The sequence below is a fragment of the Opisthorchis viverrini genome (assembly GCF_000715545.1).
Source record: "Opisthorchis viverrini unplaced genomic scaffold opera_v5_49, whole genome shotgun sequence".
Classification (NCBI taxonomy): Eukaryota; Metazoa; Platyhelminthes; class Trematoda; order Opisthorchiida; family Opisthorchiidae; genus Opisthorchis; species Opisthorchis viverrini.
Window position 1 is genome coordinate 1,695,289 of NW_008751705.1, and position 11,448 is coordinate 1,706,736.

At 46.2% G+C, this 11,448-nt stretch overlaps 1 protein-coding gene across 1 annotated transcript in view; it reads left to right on the forward strand.

Moving 5' to 3' along the window:
- T265_13256 (hypothetical protein) overlaps window positions 1-11,448 on the forward strand; it is a gene marked incomplete at both ends in the record, with an annotated part of 41,636 nt that overhangs the window by 23,123 nt on the left and 7,065 nt on the right. The window contains 2 exons of the mRNA XM_009167957.1: window positions 1,592-1,814; window positions 6,494-6,581. Coding sequence (XP_009166221.1) covers window positions 1,592-1,814; window positions 6,494-6,581 — 311 coding nt within the window. The remainder of the gene's footprint in view (window positions 1-1,591; window positions 1,815-6,493; window positions 6,582-11,448) is intronic.

An 11,448-nucleotide genomic window follows, 5' to 3' on the forward strand; every position in this document is an offset into this window, starting at 1 on the left:
CATTATTTTAGCCCCACGCACTCCAGTGATTGTTTGCATCCTGTGCGTTGAAGGCCTTGATCGGTAGGTCGTCATATGTGTAGATATTCAATAGGATAGCCGTACCAAGCTATTACTTATACCAAGTTAAAAGTACGCATGGTCTCACTTTTTTCTTCTGAAACAGCGTGATCATTTTTACCGTTGTCATCATCCGTCCTCATTGATTGGTCAGAATCCATAAACGTGACGATGCCCTTACCCATGCGAGTTGTTTTGCACACGTTTAACCGGTCTCTGTTCGCTAATTTGAGTCCACTCTTGTTTCTAAGTGTTTCGGACCCCTTGCTCTCAGTGGACTGCAGGACACGTATGGATTTTACTACTGGACTGTGATGCAACCCTCCATGAAATATGTCTGGCGGTGTAGATGTGGTAAACAGTACTGATGGCAAGCTTATAGCCCGTTGAGATGTTTGTGGGCATCTTTTGTATTTGAAAACGCGTCGTTTTCCAACTTAGCTTTCATGCTTGTTGGACACTGTACATGGAAGAGAAGCACGGCTTTTGCTATTTCCAGAGTTCACTACATGTGGCTATGAACTCTGATTTTGCCCTTAAAAGTGTAGCGTTTGCCAACTTTTTTTTTACCGCTCTACGCTAACCAGAAACGATTAGCACAGAATCTACCATGACCAGATTCTAGTTATGTGCCATTAGATCTCTTGATTGAAAACCTTGTAACCACGTGGCTTATTAAACCGATGAGCCACCGGTTTTCACTTTTCCATGGGCCACCACCAAACATGTGTTGAAACGTGTCGCTAGTTCAGCATAGTTTTTTTCAGCGTCCTTATCGGCTAGTCTCTTCATTTCCTCAGCAAAAGGGCGAAAATCAAGTCCTTTTCCTCTTTATACTACCATAAATAGGTAGCTGCAACTCGAGACACCCAAAAGGCCAACGTATCCTCACGCAAGACATAGTTGAAGTAGAGTAAGTAAGAAATGCGTCTCCCCGTATCTTGCACTGGTTGCATGGCATGACTGACCGTGACATCAAAACAATTTGCTGAGAGGTCGTGGTCAGGCTTTTGCACCGTTCATGACTATCATCTACTCCTAGGACTCTTCGTCGCTTTTTCTAGATTAGCCCAGCATTATTTTAGCCCCACGCACTCCAGTGATTGTTTGCATCCTGTGCGTTGAAGGCCTTGATCGGTAGGTCGTCATATGTGTAGATATTCAATGGGATAGCCGTACCAAGCTATTACTTATACCAAGTTAAAAGTACGCATGGTCTCACTTTTTTCTTCTGAAACAGCGTGATCATTTTTACCGTTGTCATCATCCGTCCTCATTGATTGGTCAGAATCCATAAACGTGACGATGCCCTTACCCATGCGAGTTGTTTTGCACACGTTTAACCGGTCTCTGTTCAGATTAACTCGTTTGTTAGGTTGCATGGCTCGAAATCCACCTTGGTGTTTCGGTTGCTTGTGTCTACAGTTGCGACTCCTGACAGTATCTCGGCCTTGTGCATTCTTTGGATTGCATGGCGGGTATGCAACAAAAAGTTCCTACAACTGAACGATTTTCGACTGTTCCTTTCCAGATTATTCTTCGTGATTGAATTTGTCAATGGCGGTGATCTGATGTTCTACATGCAGCGGAGTCTGCGACTCCCAGAGGACTACGCACGGTTCTATGCTGCTGAGATATGTTTGGCGTTGAACTTCTTGCATGAACGAGGGATCATTTACCGAGACTTGAAGTTGGACAACGTGCTTATGGATAGTGAGGGTCACATCAAACTGACCGACTATGGAATGTGCAAGGTAGGTTCTGTTTGCATGCGTGCATCTTACATGTGGTGGGACTAACGCCTGCCTTAGTTTTGTACCAACGGTAGGTCAACGTGAGGCAGTGTTTTGTGATAATTTATTGTTTGCTTACCTACCTACCCTCGTGCATCTTACATGTGGTGCGGCTAATGCCTGCCTCAGTTTTGTACCAACGGTAGGTCAACTTGAGGCAATGTTTTGTGATAATTTATTGTTTGCTTACCTACCCAGAGAAGAGATTTGTTACTTGTACCACTTTATAAACACAGAACTACCGCAAACTAATTTTTATATCCAAATCCAAGTATTGCATACTTCACATGAATTTTGAGGGGCAAAGACGTCGGCGAGAGCAACTCATTTATGTCTAATGTAGCGCCATCCATCGTTCGATGTGTGCCGATTTTCAACTCCATTCCAAATAACAGTAACCGGTCTCGAGCTAGCCTAACATCGATGAAAAACTGCGTTGAGTCATCATGTTTTCTTGTGTTTCAATAGGCTTCCTTCGTCAGCTTCCTAAAATGAGTGGATTGTTGAAACAGCTCAATGGGAAACCTAAGTGATCCGTTTTACTACCGCTAGATGCAGTCGAACACGGCATTCAACATCCGTTTAATTAGTTAAGGAGAAGGTTTGAAGGTGTACAACCCAGGCAAGCTAATTCCAACGGAAAAGTTCTGTCAGCAAAAGGCCCCTTCTCCCAGTGGCACATTATTCTCATCTGCATGACCTAGTTGTGTGCAAGTCATTCCATCACTTCCTTATCTGCCCGTGCAATCATTCAGAGATTTTCCAACTTTTGGGTCCCCTGTAAAGTTCGCTACCCCGAACCCATATGCTGAGCCGCCTGCCTTTCATTCACTGTGCAAAATGAGAATATCAACTGCATGATAATTCGTTCTGCTGTCCACGGGATTTCACTCTCACTCTGTAACTTCTGTCACCGGAGCGGCAACATTAACTCATCCTACGGATTTCTCTTTGTTCACTTTTCTGGGCCTGTCATTTTTGCCACTTCGTCCTGGTCCCTACGTGTTAAAGTCCTCGTTACTTGAGTATTCACGAAGGGTGGTTTTCTTTCGCGGTCACACAGGTATTTCACTGTCACTTCAATGTTCTAGAATCGCCGCCACCTAGAGTGATGGTGACGAAACGCTTGCAATTCAATTTCCAAGCTTGGCGAACAGATCAACAACTATCTGATCAATTACCAATTGTCCTAATGTTGAACGGTAAACTACAACTAACTTCCTTAGAATCTTCAACAGTCTTGATACGACCCTTGTTAGCCCAGTTCACTGATCAAATGCTGCTATAATGTGCTGTTCCAACGCGACATCATCGAATGGTGAGAATGAATGCGCGAAACCCCTGTCAAACTTGGCAATGGTATTTGTGGAGGTCATCAGCTTCAAATTGGACGCTAGTCTGTGTTAGCCGTCTATATGATATTTACAGAGGATGACGATTTCTCGGGTGTCAGAAGTGATATTAACACGGTGTTTTTCCGTAAAGAGGCATACATCTGAGCCGTTTTTGTTCTTCAGACCCACTATCTTCCAACAAGCCGACAGTTTTACATCTCTCAGTCTGAAGCCAGTGTCCATCAGGTTATTCATTTACTTCGCAGCTAGCTTGAAGGGCCTCTGGGGATAGTTCGGTTTAGTCTTGTCTGAGTGCTTTTCAACCTTTATTTCAGTGCTTCGATTAGGCGATCATTTACTATGACAGAACAACTACAATCTGTCTTCGTGCTAACAAAATGGACTTGTATTCACCTTGTACATTCTATCCTATAGAGTTGCATCCAGATAATACACCAGATGGAGCTTGTTGCATGCAAGTGCATATTGTCTAAGCACCTTCGGCTGTAACTGATGTCTTGTTTGTTTACATTCCAGCATGACGAGGGTGTCCCGGATTAGCATTTCCAGTGAGGGTCGGTCAGCCTATGTTATGGCATCAGGTGTTCGGCCTGATTTGCATTCGTCCCGTTTCGTCTGATGATGAACGAAGCCGTCGTGTGTTTGTGAAGCTTGGACGCTTGTGCCCTTCTTAACTTTTATTCACAGTGAACTAAGGGATGGAATTTTACATTTGGCCCATTAAGTGCTGTTCTTCATAGGTTTCGGCTTCCGTATGTTTTAGACGACATCTGAAAACACTTATCATCAGAGTATTGATGCATGAGCATCGCTGGTGGCTGAAATTTTTATGGGGAATTTTCAGTTGATATCTTGGAGAGGGTCGGTTCTGTTGGTTGTCTGGATGGTTCCGTCGGATGCAGATTTTATGCTGTTCCATGGTTGCAAACGGGCGCCCTGACGGGACAAGCTTCGTTTATAAGAAATCTTCGAAGAATTCGTTTTTTGTGAACAGCTCCGTCCGTGTTCTTTTCTCGCATTGCTGGTGAACCTTGACTTTGTTCTTATGAGATACCACCCATATATTTCAGCGAGTCCTTCCACTTCCTCCATCCACGTTGTGTGGTGATGTAAGTATACAGAAGTTATCCTATTTTTTATCTGTGTTTAAAACGAGTACCTCATTGGAAGGGATTTGGTGGCCTCAGGAATATATGGCGCACACAGTCCATGGGGCAGTGATCGCCTGTGAGATCTGCACAAATTGTGATTCAGCATTGGTTGTAGTGACCGAATCCATGGACCACGGAGAAATCAGTTTGTTCCTTTTCACCTTTCCTCCATGACGTGGCGTAGGGAGCAAGGGTTGTTTCGACATTTTCATCATTGTCGCGAAGCAAATGCCCAAACCATTGTGATCTCGTTTAGTTGTGTTTGGTCGTTGCCGGATTTCGAGATCATGTCAGTATGTGGGAAATAAAGCTTGCGGTGACGCTTCAAGAATTAAATAGAAATCAACGTCTATCAGACCATTGTCTCCGAATGGCGATCCAGCAGACCAGGAAGCAACGAGTTCTTGGGAGAGTGAACTTCGGAGACGCGAAATAACAGCAAGCCACTGAACACGACACTGTTGTGTGAGAAGGATGGTAATGAAAAAGCACAACAACTGACCGAAACGGGAAACCTTTTCTGCAAGCAGTGAACAAGAATGCTCGACCTCTGGGAACCGCAAATAGGCACAAAGACATCGCCCCCATTCTCTCTCCCAAAGGGTAGGATTATTTAGCGAACGTGCTAGGCGAATATGGGTTGCGTCGATATATAAACGATCGCGTGGAAGAGCCAGTGTGTCCGTGAATAAGTTTATGTTCGATTGGTTGGCTTAATGCTATATTGGTGTTATTCGCTGGCGGAGACGTCGAGACCTGATTGGTTGATTTTGAAGCAATCGCAAGCCTCGCAGGCCAAACAGCTTCACGTTGGACCCACCGTTACTCAAACTAGCGTGACTGAAGTAGCTGCCTGCTGACAAGCATACTTCTTAAGGACACAGCGACGTGAGGTGCTGAATTTCTCCTTAAAATCTCTGGAGAAAAAGTGAATAATTCTTTTAGTTTTCTACCCTGCAAGAATAAATAGGTAGTCAGAATGTTAGAACAGCAAACGAACGACCCGAGGGCTGGGCAATGTTGCTCTGTCTACCTGATCGAGCGCCGGTTGTCTACTAATGAATGCATATCAGAAGCTCAAGTATCTGAATTGCCATTGCTCGATGATAGTCAGTTCGGCGTGCTTCGCATTCTCACGCATTCAGCGTTGTTCACGCAGAGTCTTGATGGGAAACTAGAGATGTCCCAATGAGAAGGTAAGATGTTCCAAAGACGCCCAACGTACGATGTGAAGCAGGAAGCTTAGTGCACACGCCGGAAATCTTTAGTTTGTTTTTGGCACCCGCCGAAATCCCTGTCAGGACGTCAGTTATCTTGTGAGAAATGTGCCAAGAGATGTCACAAAATACTCGGCCAAACTATGATCTGCGCAACTCTTGAAAAATGACTCCTTTTCCGACGCTCCGCCTTCTGTCGAACTCGGCTCGGTCACTTCAATTTCTCATTAAATGGTCAAGAGCTCCTAAGACGTTCCCTAAAATGAGAGTTGCATCATATTACGACCAGTGGCATCGATGCCTTAAGGGAGGACTCTAATCACTTGGTGAGTGTGGACTACTACCTGAAAGGGTGTACTCGGTTGTATTTAAGGTTTATCCCGATTCTTCGCGCTGCAAACGGATGCCACTGCATAATTTAACTGCTTGACAAGTGGTCATTGTGTACTTTAGAGTACAAAATCTTCAATCAGTCTTTTCAAAAAGCACAGAAACCTCTGTATTTCAGCAAAGTTGTTCTCCATTACCGGAAGTAATTTCGTGGTTGGCCGTCATGGCTATGTAGCTGACAGTTGAAACATCGCCATCATGATTGCCAGCAACCTCTTTTGGTACACGAGTTTTTCATTTCAATGAAATCTGCGTCAAATCATGGGTAGAGGTAAATCTCAGTTTCAACGTTTCATTAAAGTGCAAACAGAAAGAGTAATTCACAATGTTGAACTAGGGTCACCTTCAATGGTCTGCTCTAGGATGTATTCGTCAAACCAGTTCTCGTGGATTTTAATGTGGCGAGCAGTGAGAGCTCTCGCATGTGACAGACAGCAGCGTGAACTGTCCGCCGCTTGATATCGAACCATTACGAAAGTCTTCTTTCAAGATGGATTACTCAGCGTTCCTACTTTCTTTTTTTTCAGGAAGGGATAATTGGTGATGTGATGACCTCCACATTCTGTGGCACACCAAACTACATAGCACCAGAAATACTCAAGAGCGAGAATTACAGTGAGTTATCAACCGTTTTGTCACCATCTTGTCACCTATCTTTCACATCGTTGAGTCTGTATCATATTGGTATACTCGAGATTCAGCGAATAGCTTAATGAGCTAGAACATTCGTTTGTAAACCAACTCCCGAATGAATCACTTGTTTACGATGTTCTCTGACTGAAGTAGTAGCCAGCCTTTGTCCGATGTGCTTTCCGATGAATAACACACTAAGCGCGGACTTTACTGGGCTACTGTTCCTTCGATGCGCGCTGCTGGCTGGATATAACGAACGTATCGTCAACCGTGGCAGTACGAATCCGTCGTAATCTCATCTCAGATTGTCTTCTGTTAGTGCGCACAACTGAGTTTACTCTCACTTCAGTGGGTCGATAACAAGTACTTCTGACACGGAAAGTAAAGTTTACCTCGTTCCTGAGTTTTGTCTCATTCCGATACTAAAAACTTCACATTCCTTCCCTAGCTGCTACAGTCTGTCAACTTCGTTTTGTCGCTGAAAATTTGACCGCCAAGCTGGTCGGACACGTAACCCCTTTAACAACAATTTCATTCCACTAAATACATGACCGTGTGCCTACCCGAATAGTAGTAGTCTAGCCAAATTCGATATTTCCATCTGGAGCGGGGGAGCCGTAGGAGTGTTTCGTTAACCACCACCACGCTGCTTAAGCGTGACGTCAGCCTATCTCATCGTCATCATCATCATCGACAGCATGACATCAGTGTTCAATACGGATGCTTCCCTACCGTGCAACCATGGTTTATTCGAAAGCCTTATTGTGAATAAAAGAATGGACGCAGTGCTAGCTTATTACATTTATTCCGAGGTAGCTATATCTCCAAACACTCATTCAGGAGATCTGGATGGAAACTGACAACATGATAGCCACTGACATCGGTTGGCAGCCATGTCTTGCAGCGTCTCCAACCAGGTGCAATGGGGATCACGTGGACTCCATCCTGGAGGCAAACATCACCGACAGCACCCAAGCGTTTCGTGATCTCCTTCATAACCCTCTGCCATGTCAACTGTTGGCCACCTCTCTGCTTCAGCCACTCCGAATTAGGTATGGAAACAGCTTTCTCTTCGGCAAACGGTGTTTCGGAATACGCAGCTGACGGACACCACTTTATGTACGTATGTATGTATGTCACACTTCCGAAAGTCTGGGTATACAAGGAGCTTATTATGTTCACGAACCTCTGGGTCACTATTTGTGGGCAAGCCTGTCAAGAAGAACAGACCGGTCAACCGAGTCGAATGCGCCTTGGAAATCCAGGAATACTAGAATCTTGGGTCGCTTATATGTATGGTGTTGTTCTGGCACCTGACGAAGTGTGACGATTTGGTCAACGCAACTTCTACCAGACCGGAATCCCGCTTGCTGCTCTCGAGTCAGTACCTCACTAGCCACCGTATGACAGTGAAGCATAATTGACGCCAAGTTTCGTTGTGACCGGGATCAAGCTGATTCCCCTGTTGGTCACCACACTCACTACGTGCGCGTTTTTGAAAATGGGCACTATCACCGACCCTCCTCAGTTTTCAGGGACAGACTCCTTTTCTCAACTGCAAGCGCTGACTGAGGACTTCATCTTCAAACAATGCGTGTGGAAGGGCACCTTGTCCAGAGGCTCGGTGGCCCGTGAGAGAACATATGCAATCATAAACCTTCGCGGCTGTAGGTGGTCCCACGCTCACCATACAGTGCTCTACTTTATCTGTGGGCTCCAGATGGGTGCCAGCTGGTGGGCATGACAATTGTTCTGAGTATTCGGCCCAACGATTGGGGCGTTCTTCATTTGCGATGGTCACTCCCTTCCGATTGTTGATGGTTTCGTTCACAGTTGGTTTCCGGGGATCGGTCCCACGGAACATCTGAAATAATCTTCGGGTATTACCGAACTTCTGGACCCCTCATTTCCGTGGCGCTCTGTGCGCACCACACTTCAAGGTCGGCTTGCACGCTCTTCTTCACCTGACATCTGACAATTCGTCGCAACAAGTTATGCTCTGGGCGGGCTGGGATATTTCTGCGAGACAAGCAGTGCACTTTTCGGTCTGATATCCACTGCTTGAATGAACCTGGTTGTGTCGTGCCACAGGCACTGCAAAGAGGTGGCAATCTCGTCCCTGTATGAGTTCGCATGTGATGGTGGAGTCTTTGGAGGAGACTCTTGGGGACGATTCTGGTAAGTTCGTCTAAAATCCGGATCTGCCAGTCTTTCAGTTGCCAAGCGATTTGTCCACATCTCACGCGGCGCTGGAAAACGTAGGGAGAAGCGACTCCGGACGAGCGCGTCGTCGGAATCCACAAATATGTTCCAAAACGACTGGCAGTCAGTTATTGACCCACGCCATCGTTAACCGATATGGTCAATTTGAGCGTTTGGCCGGCATGCCCCTGGAGGACACCATGTGGCCAGACGACTTTGGCTATTTCAAAGGTTAGTACTGCGTGAAAACAGCCTGCGATCAGCGCACAGCTAGAGCAATTGTTCGTCGTTGTCCGTACGTACCGAGTCCAGTCCATGTCGACCTCCTAACTGAGTCTCAGATACGTTAAGCCTGCCCACTTCTGCAATCATATCCCCGGCAGCCACCGGTCGGTCACTGCTTGCATCTTGAATCTTGTTTCTGAGACACGGCCCACATCAATGCCAAGCGAGTCCAGTGTGAGAGTAGGAACAGCTTGTTGTCCTGCTTGCTTCAGAATGCGTGAAGATCGATCTGGAAAAACCTGAGGATGTTGGCGCCATGTGACGAGCAGATGCTGCACGCAAAACCGATGCAAGACGAACTGAATCATCAGTCCTAAGTGCTGGGCCTAACAGATGAGGGTTATTAATGGGGTAGGGAGAGGTGGAAGAAGTATGTGAAGGAGAAAGAAGGGAGGCGTCAGCAGTAGCCTGTTTTCGCTTCCCCGCCCTGCTCCATAGAGCGAGTAAGTCAACCCGGCTGATGGCACCAGGTGACGGCCGGTGTAGCATGAGTTAATTGTTAGACGTAAGCATCATGGTTGTACGTGGGCAGGGATACTGTCAGGGCGCCCACATCTAGACAGGAGTATGACTAGGGTCGTCAACTAAAGCCTTTGACTCAAAAGCCTAACAGCAAGTCAGCGGTAGTTGGCGGGAAATGGAAATGCATTACTGTTTCTGCGGAACAAGTCATCACATGTTCCAACCCCCAACCTGGAGGACCAGGAGACTGTGTTCGTCAGATCTCTAACCGTTGACCAACCTGGTATGAGACGCCTTGTGGGTGTCGCGGGGACACCCCACAGTATGGCTCAATGGGTCGCTGAGGTGCGCAAACCGTCACACCACGGTAAGGTCCATTCTCTTCGTGATGAGTCAGCTTATCTGCCACTAGTCGAATTTACAATCCGCGACCGGGTCAGAAGCTTTTTTTGCTGCTCACATTCCGTAGTTTGTGTCGGTTCTGCCCATATTCTCTCTCCCTCGTATGGTGGTTGACTGGCTTCCTCGGGAGCCTTTTTTACGCAACCACGCGAAGGGTGGAAACTAGTAAGTAGATGCCAAGCACTGACTTAGCAACGAAGTATGAAAGCCGTTACTATCAAACTTAGCTGTACTGGTGATTGCCGTCTCCCTGGATAGGGACCACGAGACTGGACATACCAAAGGTCAGAGACTTTTGTAGGCATGGTCTAGTTGCGCGCTCAGTGGCGGGAATGCATCGAGGCTGTTGCTTTTAATTCATAGCTTCCCCTCCCTGTTGTAAAACTTCTGTATTACTCCCGGATTCACCCATCAAGTGTACTAGCTATTGCCTCCGTTGCGTAGCAATCCACCTCTATCTCTTTAGATTATCGGCGATCAAAATTCTAGAGGCTGTACAACAATTACGAGGGTTTGCAGCTGCTGTTGGTAATGACAATGTGCCTACTAACTGGGTCGAACAACTTGGAAATAGGAATAGGACACAAAACCTATTTTGACAAGCTGTAGAGTTGTTTAGTTAATCTGCTTACTAATGGATAGCTACTCTCCTGCCTGGATAACTACTGACCCTCCCCATCATTTCCAATGGGGGCGAAATGACTAAATGGTTAAACTCCGAATTTACTAACCAGAAGGTCCTGACCTCAGCCTCTCGACTTCCCCTTTCTAGACTGGGAAAACCTAGCAGTATCCCGGTCCTCGTGCTTCCTTCGGGTGGCATGGTAGCTGGGCGCCGAAAGGGTGTTACAGCTGAACGATTATTTTTCTTATTATCATTATCCGCGATAGAAACAAAAAGACCTTGCGCGGTTAAGGCATCCGAACCCTTATCTGGGCACCGGTCCCCCACGGGAATGGATGATTATTTAGGCCAGTTATTCTGATCAGAAGCTGGCCAAATTTAAGTTACAAACTTAGTGACCGCGATGTCATACTGGCGATCTGCACCAACGGGATGTAGCTGTGCGACAGTGTGCAGCAATCACACTTCTGCTGTACAGCCGGCGTGTATGGAATGCCAAATATCGGTCAATTTGATGTCCTGCGTCTAGGGTGTATCAATCGATCGATAGTGCGCACTGCTTTGTGTAAACAGGCATCCAGTTACCCCTAACACAAACCTACTTCCCATCTTGTGTTCCTAGTTGAATCTTGAGTTTGACGGTTAGGTTGCTTCAACCCACAGGTCACCACAAACAACGCTACTATCAGACACTGTGGATTTGTGCATTTTGGTTTCGCTTACCCCTAAAACCTACTTCCCATCTTGTGTTCCTAGTTGAATCTTGAGTTTGACGGTTAGGTTGCTTCAACCCACAGGTCACCACAAACAAACAACCTATCAGACACTGTGGATTTGTGCATTTTGGTTTCGCGGCTATATATATATACATAT